This window comes from Eretmochelys imbricata, chromosome 10 (genome assembly GCF_965152235.1).
Source record: "Eretmochelys imbricata isolate rEreImb1 chromosome 10, rEreImb1.hap1, whole genome shotgun sequence".
NCBI lineage: Eukaryota > Metazoa > Chordata > Testudines > Cheloniidae > Eretmochelys > Eretmochelys imbricata.
The window spans coordinates 65,913,870-65,933,186 of NC_135581.1; the positions used below are offsets into that span (position 1 = coordinate 65,913,870).

A 19,317-nucleotide genomic window follows, 5' to 3' on the forward strand; every position below is an offset into this window, starting at 1 on the left:
ACACACCGCGCCTACACAGTCTATACCCAATGAGAGCACAGCGCCGCCCACACTACAACACCCATTGGCTAGCGGGGCTCCAGCTTCACCTACTGGTAACGCCGCACATATCCCGAAAAGCCCATTGGCCTGGCCATCTCGCTCTTCGTCCAATCAGAAAGCTGAACTGCACGTCTCCGCATCGTTCACGCCTCCGTGAGTAAGAAGGGCATGCCGTGGCTCCTCTCTTCAGGCCACGCCCCCCAAGGGGCTGGGAACCCTACCCGCTAGCGAAGTAGTTTGTTTAAACCGTGCCCCTAGCCGGGATGGAGCGGTCGGTGGCTGGAGGCAGCTGCGGGTCTGGGGAGAAGGAGGAGAAGTGATTGGGGGATCCCCCAATGCCAGCTTCATAGGGACTCTTCTGCCTTCCTGCTGAATGCGTGCTGGGGGTCTTTGAGGGCTTGCAGAACACGGACCTGCTAATTCTAGCTGCAGGGGGAATCTGGCTCCCTAGGCAGTGCTTGGGGGAGCTGTGAAGAGGGGAATAGGGAGACCAGATGTCTTAATGTTATAGGGACAGTTCCAATGTTCAGGGTTTTGTCTTATATAGGCGCCTATTGCCCTCTCCCATCCTGATTTTTCTTTCACACTTCCTATCTGGTCACCCTAGAGGGGAACCCCCAATCCCATCTGCATGGGAGAGCTAGGCAGAACTCACCTCACAGTGTCTGCTGCTTGCTTCAGAGAATTACTTTTATTATTATTTTATTCCAGTAGCAACCAGTGTCCTTAATCAGTGTTGGGGCTCCAGGGTGCTTAGTAGGGTACAAACAAATCAGAAAAGACCTTGCCCCTGGCCTAAAGGATTTACAGTTTAAGGGATAGGTAGCAGAGGAAGGGACGCAGGGACAGATTCACCCAGTTTCTAATACTAATGTTACCTCTACTATGGTCTGGGTACATTCCTTTGTGGCTGTGCCTCAGCTATAAAATGAGGATAATATCCATCACCTCGTTGGCACTGGAGTATTGTGAAGATTAATTAGTTAATGTTCCTGCAAAACAAGAATTAAATCTTACTACCATCATTATCACTTGTTGCTAGAAACACAGAGAGCATAATTCCAAAATACATTGTAGGGCTGAGCAGAAGCATAACTGAATTCCATGCTGTAAACGTACTCCTCTTCCAATATTAAGGTACTGAGTTAGTCAGTCTGTACAGCAGTCTTACCTTTGTGCAAGAGTCTTAAAAATTTATACTCAGATGTGACTTTAAGAGAGCCACAAATGTATACTTTTAATAGCAGTGCACACATCTATCGGAGAATTGTGGTATGATGTGATGTGATGGCAAAGATGCCAAGAACCTTTCCTACACTGCTACCCCAGCAATACTCAAGTGATTATGTTACTATTAAACAAATCAAGTTACCAATTCACTTCAACAGGAGGAGAAAATGGAACCCCAAATTCCCAACACAGATGCAAAACTGTATCATCAGATCAACAGTAACTCTTAAGTTACAACCCAAATAGAGCATATGTAAACAAGAACAGAAAGAAGCCAGAAACTGCCCCAAACCCAAAGTTAGAAGGAAAAAATGAACACTTGCACAAAATTAGAAAAATCCAATGGAAAGTTTGAAAGCAAGAAATATTTATCTAGAAGTGTTGTAACTGAGGCTGGAACAACAGAAATAACTAGCACAGTAAAACTGTTTTTATTATTGGGCTTGAGGAAAACATGGTGCAGCTGCAGTTCTCAGTCAGACGATAACTTGAACGGACAGAGGGTTTTGTTTGTTTGTTTTAATGCCAGAGTGACACCTACTGTTTTCAAAATGTGCAACATGCTGACAAAGGTAAAAACAGCATAACACTTTCTACACCCTGGGATAACGTTTGTGCTGATTTATGCCCTTGAAACCAGTGAAGTTGTTAAATGAGCACTTAAGTACACTAGCAATGTGACCAGGAAGCAGACATGGTTTAGGGTTCTTAGCTCCTATAAAATCATAGAGTTAGAAGGGACTACAAGGGTCATCTAGTCTAACCCCTTGCCAAAATGGGGATTACAGTCCTGAATCTTAAAAGAATTAAAAATGAACTATTGACTAGGAGAGGATATAGAATGTTGACATTGGTGAGGTTCTGTGGCAGTTGGAGTTTGTCGCTTGGATTCCAACAGTCAATTCTTGGACTCTTGGGTTGTGGAAGCTTTGCAGGGAGGGGAGAGAGACTGCAGAAGGAATGAGGTTAGCCTTAAGTTTCACCCTCTTTTTAGTAGCTTTTTTGCTACTCCTCCTTCAGCCCTCTCAGTGTACTCATTTTGTACATTGTGGACGAGATTTTCAACAACAATTGTGTGACTGGAAAGTCTTTGGGACTTTTACTTTTTGGATTTTCACTTTTGAAAATCCTACTCTATCTAGGCACATATATAATCTCCATCACTGTAGTTTCTGAATGCCTCCTAAGTATTTGAAAACAGAAATAATGGTTTTTTTCTTTCTCTGCCTTCCTAGAGTATAGGAGAATGCCAACTCAGGATAAGTTACACTACTTTCCTATTTACACCCACTTACCCCCATTTTATCAGCAATTTACATGCAGGCTAGGTACTTATATAGCTGCCATCACTGTAGTATCCAAGCACCTAACAAATAATGAATTTATCCTCACAATGCCTCTCTGAGATAGGGAAAGATAATTCTAATTTTACACGTGGGGAACTGAGGCACAGAGAGATTAATAAATGACTTGTCACACAAAGGTGGGAGGGTCCCAGAGCTTAGGTTCCAGCTGAGCCTGGAAGTCTACACAGCTATGAAATAGCCCCACAGCCCAAGCCCCACAAGCCTGAGTTGGCTGGCATGGGCCAGCTGTGGATTCTTTGCTGCGTAGGCATACCCTTAATAGCCATACCACCATCTTTTCTTTCTCCACACTCCTATTTATATCTCCTGAATATGGTGGTCCACTGATATGATTCTGGGAGGCCAAGTTACAGGTGCCTGAGCATAACTGAAGGCAGGATTTGATCCTTAGAGTACTTGATTACATTATACCTTTTATCATAAAGCTATAGCAAGGAAGACTGGTTTTGTGGCCAACGCATAGGGTTAGATATCAGTCTATGTGAATCATTCTTGTGCTTTAGTTTGCCCATTTATACAGTGCGGTAAATGATACTTGCTTTTCTCAGAGGGAGTTATGAAGCTTCAATTGTCAGCGATGGTTTAATTCTCAGATACTATGGTGATCAGTACCACAGAAATGCCTACAAATAACATTATAAGTAAGGGTAGCTCCTTAACTTAACCTAAAAAGGTTCTAGTCCCATTTTAAACTGTGTAGAATTATGTTTATTATTGAGAAGATTGTAAAGCAACTTCTGGGGACTTCTACAATCTAGTTGCAAGAGATGTAGGGGGGAGGTAACAAAGTGGGAATCTTGACCCAGAACACTTCTGAAAAGCAAATGGAATCTGGAAGCAATTTCATGCCAAAAGAAATTAGATACCTTTATTTGTCCTTTGGTCATTTTTATTTTATTTTGTTTTTCCTACTTTATTAGATTACTTAGACTTCCCTGCCTCCCCTGCACTGAGTTTCTGAAGGAAACAGTTCCTGTGTGTGCCCGGACTTTCTCTCTCTCTACACTTTTGTTTTCCTCATCTCTCAGTTTTCTCTCTCCACTATTGGCTTTAATGTCTTCTCTTCCTTCTATTATTCACAGTCCTTTCCCCCTCCCCCATGGCTGTAGGAATCACTGCTGAATTTCAGAAGGCACTTCATCATTCCCAAATTCTGCTGTCAGATCTAGCCTATTTGCTAAAGACAGTAGATTCTGAGGGACAAAAAATAAGAAAACAAAGAGTGAAGTGAGGGTCTTAATTCCAAATAAGAGTACTGGACTGGGACACTGAGCAGGCAATTCCAGACATCGCCCTCTGCATTGTGAAGGAGTCCAAGGTTCAGATTATTGAACGGAGACACTGAGCAGAAAACTCCAGACAGCACCTACTGCTCTGCCAAGGAGACCAACAAGCCAGTGAATGCCACCCAGAAAAACTCTGCCCAGATATATGAGATAAGTAAAGATCAAATGTTGTAGACATCCTCCCTATTGAGCTTCCTCCTTCTGGACTGATAGATGGCCATCTTAGCCAAAACCAGGAGGAAGTTCATGAAATTTGTGGGGCCATAGATGGGGTGCACGAAAACAAGGAGATGTGTGGAAAAGTGCAGCCAGAATCTCAGCAGAAGGTTCTGGAGGAACCAAAAAGGGGTTGCAACCTGATGTGCACTAGGTAGACATGCACCAGTGTTTCCCTCGTGCTGTAAAAGGGACAAGTATCAGTAGATTCTATTAACTGTGCCAGCAACATGCCTGTGCTCATGGCTCCATGGAGGAGCTGCCAATTTATGTCCCCAGTGAGCCATGGAACCAGGATGGAATTTTAATCCCCTTTCCTTCCTGGGTTACTCAGGAGCAGGCAAATCTCATCTGTTGCCTAGGCACCTTACATTATTAAGGATAATAGAGATCCTGGGGGTCCCAGCTGAGAATCTGCTAGTCATCCATCTGCAGTGATCCTCTTACTCCTATGAATATTTATAGCCAATGCCTCCACCTAGACAGGCACTGTATACACCCGTGGATCTATCTTGGTTGGGTCAGCTAATCGCTTCAACAGGAAGTTGCAACATAAACCTGACCAACACTCTTGGCATTATATACTGATCCATTCTAACCCTAAGTGCTCACTCTCCCTATGCTTATAGTCTTGGGCTCTCGCTTGCAGTGGTGTGCTGAGTGAGTGGGAATTCAGGCCAGCACTTTGTAAGTCCAGCAGAGGCAGTCCAGGTGAAACAAGGAGTGAGGCAATTTTGTATTGTGACCAACTTAGGTTGCACAGCACTAGCTGGCAGTAACAGTTTTTATATTACAGAGCAAGAGCATAGGGTTAATTCACATTTTCCTCAGTTATCTGTAAGCCAAACTCAGATCTGCTGCACAATCAACAGTCTCCAGCTTCCTCTATCAATGCCTACTTGTGGGGAAGGCATCCATGAGGTAGGGCTCTGTGCTAGCCAGTTGTCAGCTGTAGTGTAGTCTTAACCCTAGTCGAGTGTCTTCAACCCTGGCAACTCAACAACAGGGACTTTGTCACATAAAGAAGTATGGATTGGATGAATGGACTATAAGGTGGATAGAAAGCTGGCTAGATCATCAGGCTCAACGGGTAGTGATCAATTGCTCAATGTCTAGTTGGCAGCCGGTATCAAGCGGAGTGCCCCAGGGGTTGGTCCTGGGGCTAGTTTTGTTCAACATCTTCATTAATGATCTGGATGATGGGATGGATTGCACCCTCAGCAAGTTCGGGTAGATATGCTGGAAGGTAGGGATAGGGTCCCAAGTGACTGAGACAAATTGGAGGATCGGGCCAAAAGAAATCTGATGAGGTTCAACAAGAACCAGTGCAGAGTCCTGCACTTAGGACGGAAGAATCCCATGCACTGCTACAGGCTGGGGACCGACTGGCTAAGCGGCAGTTCTGCAGAAAAGGACCTGGGGATTACAGTGGACGAGAAGCTGGATATGAGTCAACAGTGTGCCCTTGTTGCCAAGAAGGCTAATGGCATATTGGGTTGCATTAGTAGGAGCATTGCCAGCAGATCAAGGGAAGTGATTATTCCCCTCTATTTGGCACTGGTGAGGCCAGATCTGGAGTATTGCATCCAGTTTTGGGGCCCCCACTACAGAAGTGATGTGGACAAACTGGAGAGAGTCCAGCAGGGGGCAACAAAAATGGTTAGGGGGCTGGGGCACAAGACTTATGAGGAGAGGCTGAGGGAACTGGGCTTATTTAGTCTGCAGAAGAGAAGAGGGAGTGGGGATTTGATAGCAGCCTTCAACTATCTGAAGGGTGGTTCCAAAGACGATGTAACTAGACTGTTCTCAATGGTGGCAGATGACAGAACAAGGAGCAATGGTCTCAAGTTGCAGTGGGGGTGGTCTAAGTTGGATATTAGGAAAAACTATTTCACTAGGAGGGTTGTGAAGCACTGGAATGGGTTACCTAGGGAGGTGGTGGAATCTCCAACCTTAGAGGTTTTTAAGGCTGTGCTTGACAAAGCCCTGGCTGGGATGATTTAGTTGGGGTTGGTCCTGCTTTGAGCAGGGGTTTGGACTAGATGACCTCCTGAGGTCTCTTCCAACCCTAATCTTCTATGATTCTATGATCTTCTCCTCAGCCCAGACCCAAAGGGGAGTATCAGCTCTCTGTTCCAACTCCCTGCACACAAAATGGAGGATGCCAACACCCTGCAGCAGTATCTGACTCAGACTACTCAGCTCAGTCCAACAGGGCACCCAGCACTGCATCATGGAACTTGCAATCCTTCAAAGACAGCATATAGTACACAGAGGTCTATCTAATCAGGTTACCTCTGAAAGATTCAGAAGTTCTTCAAATAGGTATGCCTGTACAATAAAGGGTGACTCACTGGGAATCTTCATCCTCTCTGTGTGATAAAATGTGCTGCCATTTCATGATAGGATGGGACATGATGGCAAGAAAAATGGATGACTTATAGCATGAGCACATAGAACCTCTTGGATGGAAATGGAAGAGCTGTTGTCATATGAAAGCCCTCAAAAGTGGAGGAGGAAGGTGTGCACCAGCAGGCTCCATGCCAGATTATAGGCACTACAAAAGACCAGCCCATTAATGCCCAGGGATTTGTTCATGGGCATCAGTAAGTTAGCTTTTGAGAACTTGGCCAAAGGGAGGGGAATCACCAGCCAGCCCCAGTCACCCACTCTGACTGTACTCAGTTGCATCTGTAGCTGCTTCATTGACTTCTGCTGAGTTAGTCTGCATTTACACTGGTGTGGCTGAGACCAAAATTTGTCCAGCTGCCTTCACAGAATGGATTATGTCATTCTATGGCCCTCTGTAAAGTTGTTTGAAAGAAGGATGGGGTTATAACAGAATAAGCAAGCATAACTAGCGAGCAAACAAAAGGCAGTCTTATGCCATGGCTCTAAGGACTATTTTCAGTTAACTTCTTGGCTATGATCTTAGTTCAGTATTCCAATGGCCTGGGGAACAAAAGATAGAGGCAAAAATTGAACGGCATATAAAAATTGAACGGAATATAAACAGCATATAAAACATTCAGGGTGAGTAGGGGTGTCAGATTTTGACTCTGTATTAAGAGGGAATCACAAAAGGAGCCACATATGAAATATTTCAAGAGGCAAACATAGAATTTTCTATTCCAGGATCTTAACATTGTGTATATAACAATAAGAGAACAAAGGAAATAAAAGCAGGGAGAAGGAGACTTCCCTTGAAAAAGACAGAGTGGTAATTCCTTAGAATGGTGCAATTATGGTGAAGTACACTTCACTCACATAAACCAAGTATTCAGGCTCCATGTGGAGGGAATGTGAAGCAACCGAAAAAGTGAAAAATACCCCCTCAATTTGGAGTCAGTGACTGGGGCTGCTACTAAAGTCTGGAATAGCAAGCTTAGCCTCTCTTCAGCAACTATGAAAGCCATTTGGCCTTCAGGATCCATATAAATATCAGGTCTGAGACCCCTTTTTTGGTGGGCTCCTATTTTAGGCCCCAATTCTGCAGATGGCTGCAATGGGGCTCAGCAGAGGTGCAGGGATCTGCATTCACAGAGCTCAGTACAGCACTTGGACCATAGACTTCTGCATTACCTCATGAAAGTCCAGCATCCAGACACCTGCATGGTCCACAGTCCCTCTGCTCTGCTCTGGGGTTTAATGGTAAGGACCTTTGGGTGGATGCTCATGAGTTAGACTGCTAACATCTAGTGAAATCAATGGCATTTAGGGGCCTAACTCCTTTTGATCATTTGACCCTTAGTGAGTAGATTAAATGAGGTGGGAAATGATAATTAAGACAGATAAACAGCACCAAAGATAAAGTTAAGGCTTTGCATTCTATAACAGTGTACCATATAGAACACTGAAAACTAATGGGCAAATAAGATAGATGCGGTGAAAAATGAATGACAGAACATTAAAAAAAAATCAAAAGTGTAAGAAGATAGGGATAAAATGGGAGGAGTAACAGGCAAAGGTGAGGAAGATAAATGTGATAATTGGGTAACTGTGGCACTATATAAAGAATGCTTGTGGCTGATCATTGTTACTTTGTTTCCTGATGAAAGCTGTTGGGTTGGTTCAGAATGAATGAAGTTGCTTGTGAGCTTATGTTTACTCTACTTGTTTTGTAAATTAGAAAGCAGCTGTGATATTTTTATCTATGTCACCAAGATGCAGGTGCTACTGTGTGGATTATGTTTTTCTATGGTCCTCTGTAAGGTTGTTTGAAAGAGGGATGGGTTTAAAACAGAATAAGCAAGCATAACCAGGGAGTAAGCAAAAGGCAGACTATGCTGTGGCTTTAAGGGCTATTTTCAGTTGACTTCTTGTCTGTGGCCTTTGTTCAGTATTGTTTTTCATTCATGTTCTTGTATACTCTAGTGAGTATACAAAACTAATGGTAACTTGCTGATCTCTTCATTTTCTCTATCATAAAAAGTATTGTGGTTATAGTCTCTGATTCTAGTCCTAGATGGGAAGACTAGGTTTCTTTGAGACTTGAAGTTTGTGTAACTATCCTATTGTGAGAGGTAAGAAAGGGATCTCTTTCTTGTACCATGCCTGTTTGAGTTTCGAAGCATCTAATCTGTTCTGTTCCTTTCTATGAAAACTGTATTCTAACACTGTCTTCTAGAGGCATTATAGTTTAGAACTATTTCTTCTTACAATCTGTCTTTGTTCTAAACTTACTGAAGCCTTTATTGCTCAGTAAGTGCTAGATAACAGTATTGTGGCACTTCTTGCTTATATCAGTCAAAATAAACATACTTGTTAAATTCTGTTCCATGTGTGTAATCCCCAGATGTTCATCTGACTTAGCTGCCTTCTGGGTATTACTAAAGCAATTCCTTTAAAACTCCATTTTAGGAACTGTTTTTTGTGTAGAAGTGGCCTCCTGGTTCCAGTGTTCCCTTTGATGTGGCAAGATCAACAAGCTAACAAGATTTCCTGACCACCTTGTGTAGGGAAGCTACTGAAAGACACAATGGCTGAGTTCTTGGTTTGCTTTAACTGGTGCAGTGGTGAGCATCCCCAGCCAGTAAGTAAATGCATGAGTTGGATTTTTAAGATGCTTTTGAATTTACAATGAGAGCTTTCATTTCTGTGTAGCCTTTATTCTTGTGATCAACAGCACTAAGGAAAGCAAAATATAAAAACTGATAGGGGAACCTTATCTCTAGTAAAAGGCATGAGCTCTACCAGAAGATCTGGTATAACACTAGTTAGAGTTCCTATTTTCTAGCTGCATAGGAAATTAATCATCTAACTCACATTAGTGGTGCCAGCAGAAGCACCTGTAAGCTTTCCCTACATTGAGAAATAGTTGCTGAATACTTACTCTGCAATTAGGATGTAGTTTCATGAGGACTTAGCATAGACTGCACCAGCTGGGAGGCTGCAGATTCTGTTAATGAAACATGACATGGGTATATTTCAAAACAATCCTGAATGTGATGTCTTGTAAAGATGTGATGGAAGTCAAAATAATTAAACCCTGTGAATTGGGGAGGATTCTTGTAATAACTGTCTTTTAAGGGCTGTGTCTGGTAATGAGAGTTGATGAGAACTCTAGAACCCTTAATATAGCCTCCAGATACCTACCTATGGGCTATTAATGGTGAATGGGGGGAAAACAAGGGTACATAGCCACTCTTAAAATGTATACAGTCAGTGGCGTTTTCTGGGGGAGTGGGTTATTTATTCAATATGATAGCTGGCATTTTTGCTATATTATTTCAGTAACACTTCAATTATCAACCTCTATCTGCAGTTTTAATACTTGATGTTTTAAAAATTTGAAACACTATCTAAATATGGGACGTACCCATACAGTTGTGTACAAGTCTTCTAATATGTTTTATTTAAAGTTCAGTTCCAGACTGGGGTTGAGGAAGAGAGCTACAAAAGCCTTCTATGTCTGATAACTAATCATTGAGACAAATGTGTTTAGCTTACTCTCATATTTTCTTTTAATTGTAATAACAAATATTTAAAAATTGCCAACTCTGCAAATTCAGCCTGGGCTCACAACATGGAAAATCTCTGCAGGCCAAATTTGCCCAGTGACATCTGGGCAACTAACGGCCTTCAATGGCTTTGCATAGGTTTCAACAGGTCAAAATCTATTGATGCAGAAAAAGGACAAGAATTGGCTCACTCTTAGCTCTGCTGCCTCTTCAGGGCTAGAGAGTGAAAAGCAGTAATCTTGTCACCAAATCTCTGATCCTGAAACTGGATCTGTGGGTGGCCTCTTGTGCCCCTGCAAAGTCCCCCATGACTTCACTGGGGCTCCCCATGCAGATGAAGTTCCAGATCTGGGGCGTCCTTGGTTAGCAGACTGGACGAGGAATAATCAAGAACCAGCTCGAAGTTAAAAGGTGCAATTTAGGTTCTCTGGAATAGAACAGTACTACAAATATTGGAGTGTAACAATAATTCATAATGTTTCTGCACTGCATTCTACTCTAAAACCAAACTGCCTTTGAGGTGTGGCTACTGCCTCTGGAACAGTAATATTTGAAAAGGTCAACATCCTTCTTGGTTCTCACTAAAAACATTTGAACAACTGTCTCTCTAAGGCTGAACTTTTCAGTGGTAGAAGTACTCAAGCGGCCCTTAGCCTCACCTGTAGACTTCAAAGGAGGGAGACAGAGATTTAGTGCTTCTGAATGTACCCTTTCTTTGACAATTACCCTAAGGGCTCTGTAAATGTTCCTTAGTCTTGACTTGGCCCTAGATCACTATTGACTAGAAACAAGCAAACTGGCTTTGTGATGCATATAAATGGAAACTAAGTTGTGATGACAAATCACATATCCTGAAGTGGAGGGTTAATATGCTACTTTGTGGTTTAAACCAATATGGCTATATAGAAAACATCCCAATAACATCAACATGCAGTAGTTATAAATCATTACAGACCAGCCCCACATCTGTCACACCAACTTAATCACTGGCTAATGTACTTGTGTGGCACAAGAATAAACTCTCTGGTCTTATAACTAACTAGATACTGGAGAATTCCCATAGGACATCACTCTAGGAAGGTAAGTCTTGCTACTGTAATATATTCCCAGGAATATGTAACACTACAGATGATACTGTGGTAGAAGCTAAATGAATACTTGCTCTTTTATTTTATTTTTTGACTGTCCTGCTCTTCCCCTACATACTGCCATGTGGACACTTCTCTTCCTCAAAAGTGTTGTTTTTTAAACTAATGTAAAGGCTTACTGGGTATCTCTGCTCCCAGTTCAGTTGCTTTAATTAGGCAGGGAGTGGTCTGTCCAGAGCAGCAGCAGTAATAGTTCTGGGAATGTGTATTTATGGACTCTGCCTCCCTGGTAGAAATAACTTCTCTCCTCTTGCTCTACACTCAGCATTCAGATCCCATAGCCTTCTAGCAAAGGAACTGAAGAGGATTCTCTTTTAGAACTCCTTAGTTCCCCTCCCCCCCCCCCCCAAGAAGGATTTTCTAATCCCCAGAGGTAGTGCATGTTCTTCTAACAAATACTCATAGGGTCCTCTAATCTTAGTAAGACCATTTTCTTGGGATAGAGAAAATTCTTGGGAAAGATGCTGCATGTAAACAGTGTGCTGCTGGTCACGCTGCAACAGTCACTCAGTTGATTGTTCCACCAGCAAGTAAGGTTGCCTACCCTAGGAGTCTCCAAGAATTAAAAATTAATCTTTAATTAAAGATTGTCATGTGAGGCCATCTCTAGGAATTTCTCCAACCAAAATTGACAACCCTACCAGCAATATTAAGCTTTCTTAAGCTATCCCAACGCAAGACAGGAGAGAAATTGGATTTAACTAAATCTAACTCCTGGAACCTTAGCTTCTCAACCAGTCCTTGAACAATGAAGTCCTCTTAAAAAAAGAATGCATAAATGTCCCTTATTGCATTTAGCATTGTGGTGCATAGGCCTCTAACCCAAGAGGCCCAGACTCGCAAAAATGCATCTGCAAATGGTCAGTTAGACCTAGTCAAAGGTGCAAAACAACTCTATATAGACTCTTAAATTAAACATGCAATCCTCAGGCCCCCATCCTGGAAACTAATCCGAAGATGGAACCTCTTGACTACAGTGAGGCTCTTTGAGGGTCCAAAGTTCCATAGAAAGGTGCCAATCTTGCAACTGGCTCCTATGTGACTATAGTAAGAGTTTAAAGTTATATAACTTCTCTATAGCTGTCCTGCTGATGGCATAAATGTCACATTGAGTCCTCTAGTGCTCCTAATTTGTTAGTATCAGATGAAGAGCAAGTGGAAATGACAGAGGAAGTGTCTAGTCTAAACCACATGTGTAAGTGCCTATTTTTACAGGGGTTCCTCAGTTATGTTGAGAGAGACTACAAGTCTGTTCCTTTAGTGCTAGAAAACAGCTTTATGGTGCTTGCTTCAAATCTACTGCTGACAGATTCATACTTCAACAACAAAACCTTAATATATTCTGCTCTTTTTTTAAAAAAAAAAAAAAAAAAAAAAATTCTGTTTCCACTAGGAGTCACTGGAAGGTCAGTATTGATGAGTTTCTTGTCAACTGAGCGATAGTTCCCAGACACAACCTTAACTGTCTTCTGTAAAGGATTTTCTGTATAAGAACTTAGAATTTTTTTTCCTCTTCTCTCAAAGAAAAGACGTCGGAGACTAGACCGAAATATGATAGGAGAGCCAATGAACTTTGTCCACACTGCCCATGTTGGAACAAGAGATATGAATAGTGGTTTTACATCTGTAAGTATGTGCTCTTCAAGATGAGCAGAAATGTGAGAGACATGCCTAACTGCTAAGACTAAGTGTTCGAAGTTGTGAGCATCACTTGCCCATGTATAGAGAATGAATGCAGCAGGATAGTGTCAGGACAGACCATAGTCATCTACATCCTACACACCCAGAATAGACTTATTTTAGCTCACTTAACTTGACACTAGTTCATAGCACTTTCTCATCTGACACACAGCATATACAGTCTGGGGGATGGAGCATGTCTGTACTCGTGAGGCCTCACTCTTCTGTCACTCCACTGAAGTACAAGGACTTTCACACCCATTTAGAAAGAGCAGCATGTTGCTAATACCAGTTTTTTGTCACTGATACCCTGAGTACTGACATCTCTCTGTATGTGGATAAGTATGTCTTGCCCATTAGGATTAATGTTTGACTTACTTTCTCTTAATGCTTTGACAAATAAAGGTCATCTACTAACCTACTGTATTCTTCTCTAGGCTGGGTCAATTCAGGACCATATGAAGTCAAAAGGTGGCTACACAAATGGTACACCTGCAAGTGCACAGCTATAGAAAATTCCAAAGGAGACGGATGCACCAGTTTTTGGTATGCTCTGCTCTCTGAGGGCTTCCTAAAGTTCCATAAAGGCTATGTGAGCTAGCAACTGGTAGGGAAACCTCCAACTATATTATGTAGTTTAATTCAGGCTTCAGCTTTCTTTGTAGAATGGCTTCTACACAAATGTATGGCAGCTATTATAATTGCCAGCCTGGTATGGTGGTGGAGGTGCAGTACCAATTAGAACACCATCCTAGGTGTCTTCCAAATGGGAAGCCCCCAACCCTACCCCAAAGAACTTAGTGTTAGATTGTCTGGCATTTTTTTTTTTTTTGTTGGCATTGTTACTAGTCTAAAACCACTTGCATCAAAACAGTCTTGACTTTCTTCTTTTCACAGAAATTCTGGAAACTGATCTTACTGGAAGACCTCACTTGTTTTCACTAATAGTAAAAGAGATGCTACTGGGGAATGGAGTATTTCATAGTAATGTTTCTCTGAATCTAGAAGTTGGATGCCCACATTCTAATTCATTATCTTTGCTGGAACTGTACACTGGTGTTGCTTTTAACTTTATCAATTAGATCTTCTGTTTTTCTGTCTTAGAGCCCAGTGAAGTCTCCACAACTCCACCCTAAAGTAGGTCCAGGTGACTGGAAAACCAAGTGTTTCTCCATCACTGAGCTGTAAGTGCCTAGCATGTTCTCTCCCACTACTATAATAACTGCAACAGATGTTCACTGTACCAAAGTCTCCAAGTGGCTAGGTAATGCTGGATGGGTCTCAACAGAACGCTCAAGACTTTCTTTAGACTTACTTAAATTAATGCAGCAGCAATTTACACTATCAATTGAATTTTAAACTCTCATCCGGAGATGGCATTCTAGGTATCAAACAGTCATGTAGCACTGTGGTTGTTTTTGGTTTTGGTAGCTGATTGGTAGTGACACCTAACTATAAGTGACAGCCTGTCTTCCAGACACTTAAAAAAAATAAAACCGGTCTCTAATTACTTTGTTTTTTAAATGCATTGGAAGTTCTTAGATTTTTTTTTTTAACTGAAGTAGATGATGTAATGGCCCAAATTAAAGAGAAAATAGGTAGATTAGTCTTAAATCACTTCTCAAAGAAACATACCACATTTGACACTTAAATGCTAAATTGTAGTCTGGGTATACTTGATATATGTACAGTGCTGGCACTTTGAGATGTTGCTTCTGTTAAACAGTCATATATGCAGGCCAGAAGCAACAAGTTTAAGTATCCCTTGAAGTGACTAGGTCCATAATCACTGTCACAAGTGCATCTATACCCTTTTTTATCTTGGGTAATAGACAATTGTCCACTCAAACTGTGCAGTTGGTATGGATGCAGCAACTTAAAGTGATCATAATTTGCTTTCTTGATTTCACTAAGTTCATGAACTTGAATTATTGCCAACTTTAGAGCATGACAAGACGCATGGTAAATCAGTGGAGCTCTCATTTATTTCAACAGGAGTAGGATCAGGCCTTCAGGTTTGTCTTTAAATACAGGCGTTCACTTCTTAAAATATCATTCAACACAACATGATCTGACCACTGTCATGCGACTCTCCTATTCATTAGAGGTCTTCTCTCACTGAAGTGTATCAGCTTATACATATAGCTATAAGAGTTGACATGAAGGCTTAAGATGAGGGGCTGTTCTGTGTCTCTGTACACTCAGAGTAGAGAAACATTCTTCTTTCAAATGAATTGAACACTATTCTTACTATAATTTTCCAAAATGACTGTACAGTAACTACACAAAGCAAAGTTTAATTACTCTTTTGGCATATGTGTATATCAGATTAGAATACATGCCCTGTTTTTAAATACTCATGCTAGTCTATAGTTTGCTATCTTATCTCTAATTCTGACGAGCACAAGATCTGTCATACTGAAGTTTTTCCAACTTGGTTTTTGGATCATAAATACTGTAACTTGTTCAATAAACACCACCTTGCAAACTCAACTACTTCTGCTTGTATCTTATGCACTTGAAAAACAACCTTATATTCCCTTAATAGCTAGGTGTGAGCAGGTTCCACTGTACCTTCTCATTAGCTTGAATTAACATTTTATTGTCTGCCACATCTTAGACAAAGGAGAAGGCATAACCAGTTTCAGAACTCTAATAGCTGTGGTAAAGAACGTATCTTATTGTTAGTGGTGTAAAAACAAGAAACTCAGGCTGACAGCACTTAATCTCTACTGATCTTATGGGACTGAGCAAGGGTTCACTCCCCTCTCCCCACCACCATTCTATTAAAAACTCTAGGGGATTTGAAAATATTTACTACAGCTCTACTCAAGCTGAATTTAAGACCTAGTCTTGAGGGAATCCACACTTTCTAGACAAGCTAGCAGGGTAACCTTCATTCCCTCTCGTCAATGTAGTAAAAGTGTCATATGAGTAGAGGAGATGGAGCCAACAGTGGGAGATGGCTAGCTCTACTGGCAGATTCATGCTGTCTAAATGGCCAACTAGTCAAAGCTGTAAACTTTGCTTCTGTGGTAAGAAAATTGAAGAGCCTTCACTTTCTTGAAGACAAGTTTTAACATAATATGCTGATGGATGAAAAAACAGAATAATGCATTGATTCAATACTACTAGTCTGAGAGGCTGTGAGATGAGCTCTTCTCTAATCCTGTCCCATTTGTACTTATCCATAGCTCTCACTACACCCCTCTTCTGTGTGACCAGTACAAGTAGTCAAATAGTTGACAAGGATGGGCTTAAACAGCAGGCTTCAACTTTATTAACTATAGTTGGGGAGGGGCACTACACTGCCCACCCCAGCTTTCATGTACCAGGCATTTATTTGGTTCCAGTGCAGGTTACAGGGTTTCTACTGTAAGCCACACAGTCAGGGTAGACCCTCCTTAGTTGTGAAACCCCATGTAATGAGGGGTAGTAGGACAGAGGCCACAAGGTGGGGCAGGGGAAACTCCAGTTCATAAAGGTTTCAAGTGCCTCTCATAAACACAAGATCCAACTGGGCACCTTTGGCTCTTCTATGCCCCCTAGCCAGACCCCAGTGCACCTCCAGCTCCAGGCAGTCTCTGCTTGCTGCCACCTGTGGACCCTGCCTGTCTCCCCAGAGCTGAGCTGCCTGGCACTGATGCAGAAGCCTGGTCACTCTCAACCAGGTGTTGGGGGCCTGGCTGGGCCCCTCCAATAAAATGGCTCCTGAAGGAGCCCGGCCATGGCAGGCCCTGGCTGCTTGTACCACTCCCAAGGGGTCAGAGTGATTCCCAGCCCCAGGACCAGCCCTGATTTCACTGTTAGCTCAGCCCAACAGACAGAGTTGCCTCCCAGCAGGGCTGGTTAGTGTGGCTGGGAGGCAGCAAGTGGGTCTCTGCAGGGGTTGCTGGGCTGTGAGGGAGTGGGGAAGATGTATGTATTGGGGAACTAGGGAGTAGGGGTTCTGTGGTGGGTGCTGGGCAATTATGGTGGGGTGCAGGCAGGGTGGTGTTGCACAGGGTGCTGTGCATTTGTGCAGGGAGTTCAGGGGGGCACTAGGAATAGTGGGTCCTGAGGGGCTCTGGCCATAGGGAGTTGAGGGGTTTGGGGGGGGGAGAGGCTGTGTGGCATAGCATGGGCCTGCTCCTGCGGGGAAGGGGCACGCTGGCAGCACAGGGCTGGGCGGGCCACTGTGCATCTGGCAACTGCTGGTTTGTAAATAGTGCCCTTGTGCTGGGCTGGGCAGAGCATGGCCACCCCTGCCATACCATGCCCCATTGCCCCTGGCTGGCCTCTTGCTCCAGGGACTGACCTCCCCATACCATACTCCATTGCCTCCATGGGGGCCCACAAATATATTTGGGGCTGGGCCCACAAAAGGTTAATCCATCCCTGCCAGAGGTGCCAGTTCACTTACCATGAAAGTACCAAAGAAGGCCACAACAAATGCCAACTTAATGAAATGGTCTCTGCCCCACATTTTGGGCAGAGCATTTAATAACCCTGCAAGAATTTCTCTGGCTATGGGGTTTCTGTCATCTCTCCTATGTCTGTCACCTCTGGACCATCCTTCCAAGAGCTTCTGCACAATGAAATCTCTACATGGGTCTGGGAACCCTGCTAGCTTACACCAAAAGGACAAGACAGCTAGTTGGCAAATATAGTGGAGGGTACTAACCTGTGTTTCTCACTACCTGATCTTTAGGAATGGGCCACAGATGCTGGAGCCCTTCCTGAACTTGAACTTCCGTAAACTTGGGAGGGCAGGCCTTAGAGGCAACCACATTGTCAACTAGTCCTATGGCTGTCAGAAGCCAAGGTCCCATAGTTGATTAGGCATCATCTATGGATCTCTGGATGCAGATGGGGCAAACTCTCAGAATCTGTTGCCTGGCAGGTCAAGGGCCCCAAGTGAGGTCCTCGGTCCTATACACCACAATCTCCCTGTCCTAGTCTCCTCAGTCCAGGATAGGTGTCTGTTCTCCAGTTCACCTCCTCAGAATAGTTGGCTTGTTAGTTGTTCCCATCTGCTCCAAAGTCTTGTGGAAACTGAGATTCTTTCTCCCTGGGGGATGGCGATTGTAGGGCCACAAATCCCCGGCAAAGCTGTATAAGGAATCCTTGCTGATTTCTGAAGCTGCCACTCTCCATGTGTCCAGCAGGCCATACTGGAGATCCTCAAGGGTATGAAAGAGGATACTCCTGCTAAGTCTCTGATTGCTTCTGCATCCTCTGTCCCTATTTTGTTGTAAGAAATCAAATCTCTGCACTAAAGAGCAATCTTTTTCCTTCCTTTAGTCCTCAGCTCCCCTGGGTCTCCTCATCCACATGCTTCAAGTTATTTTTAAATTTGCCTAGGTGAAGTATGGTCGGCCACAAACCTAGATGTAAAGGGCCTCATTTTTTCACTCCTTTGTACCTTGAATAGTCACATCTGTACAAAATCTGACTTGGTAGCATTTTATACTCACTTTTCATGAGCTTAAGGAATAACACGATGTGTAAGGGAGAAGAGGATCAGGCCCTACATATGTAACAGTGCCGGAGTCCTAATACTACAGATTTTTTCAAATGAATCAGAGGTAGCTGTTTTGAATGGTTTCTATGTTTTATACCGTAGGTGTAAGAACTAGATATAGTGGGGAGCAAGGCAAAGGTATCATTGCATATAAAGTCTAATATGGCAGGTTATCAAAAATACAGACGCCAATACTCTTTTCTTTTTCAAAGTGTTATCAGACACCTCATGTAAGCATTTAAAAACACTTGCATAGTGCTATGCTGTGTTTTTAATGAGTCAGCATATCCTATCATCGGATAATCTTTCACACAGGAACTGGCTTCCCTTTTATGGTAATTACGGTACTTCTGCTGCAGCTCAATGACTGGGCATAGGAGAATATGGTAATTGGTTAAGTTTAATGGCCATTCCTTGGGAATGGAGGCAAACTATTTTAGAAAATGCAAGATATTCTTCATACTTAAATCAATGTTTTAAATTTATCGGTACAGTAAAAGTTCCTTGTCTATCGTTGCTGAGCTTGAGGACAGGGATGGCAGTGGGATTCTTAATTTAAGAAATATATTTTATATAAGTTATTAATTATAGTAATTCTGGAAAAGTAGATTTTTTTTTTTAAGCTAAAGATGATAATACCTGACTGCTTTGCGTTGTCTTTGGACATTACTTTGATATCAGTCTTGTGGAATTGTCATGAAAACTTAACAGTCCAAGATCAAATGTTACTTATCTGCCCTTCATAATGATTGCTGTTGGAGGTAAGATTCATGGGGGGGTGGGAGTGGATGGGGGAGGATATGGTGCTATTTTACTCTGCTGTCAAAGCTTTCTCTCCTCTGGGTTGTATTTTGCAAGGTTTCCAGATTTATCCTTCACTGACAA

The 19,317-nt window shown here is 42.6% G+C and overlaps 2 protein-coding genes across 2 annotated transcripts in view; both read left to right on the forward strand.

Annotated features, from left to right (window-relative positions):
* The first annotated feature begins 28 nt into the window (after positions 1 to 28).
* On the forward strand, positions 29 to 13,948 carry LOC144270797 (CDC42 small effector protein 2-B-like). Its single transcript, XM_077827513.1, has 5 exons — positions 29 to 195; positions 9,020 to 9,173; positions 12,774 to 12,875; positions 13,367 to 13,475; positions 13,827 to 13,948. Exons 2-4 carry the CDS (start codon positions 9,120 to 9,122, stop codon positions 13,439 to 13,441), a joined length of 231 nt encoding a protein of 76 aa, XP_077683639.1. The 5' UTR covers positions 29 to 195; positions 9,020 to 9,119; the 3' UTR covers positions 13,442 to 13,475; positions 13,827 to 13,948.
* An 88-nt stretch (positions 13,949 to 14,036) lies between these two features.
* The window catches only part of SPPL2A (signal peptide peptidase like 2A), a 59,836-nt gene continuing 54,555 nt past the window's right edge, over positions 14,037 to 19,317 (forward strand). Inside the window, exon 1 of the mRNA XM_077827512.1 lies at positions 14,037 to 14,113. The gene's annotated coding sequence lies outside the window, so the exon portion shown is untranslated. The remainder of the gene's footprint in view (positions 14,114 to 19,317) is intronic.

Bases quoted from the DNA above. Each gene is read 5' to 3' on its own strand.
- LOC144270797 (XM_077827513.1), top strand. From the start codon at position 9,120: ATGGCTGAGTTCTTGGTTTGCTTTAACTGGTGCAGTGGTGAGCATCCC. The intron at 9,174-12,773 runs GTAAGTAAATGC...CTTCTCTCAAAG, and splicing joins GTGGTGAGCATCCCCAGCCA to AAAAGACGTCGGAGACTAGA. The intron at 12,876-13,366 runs GTAAGTATGTGC...ATTCTTCTCTAG, and splicing joins TGAATAGTGGTTTTACATCT to GCTGGGTCAATTCAGGACCA.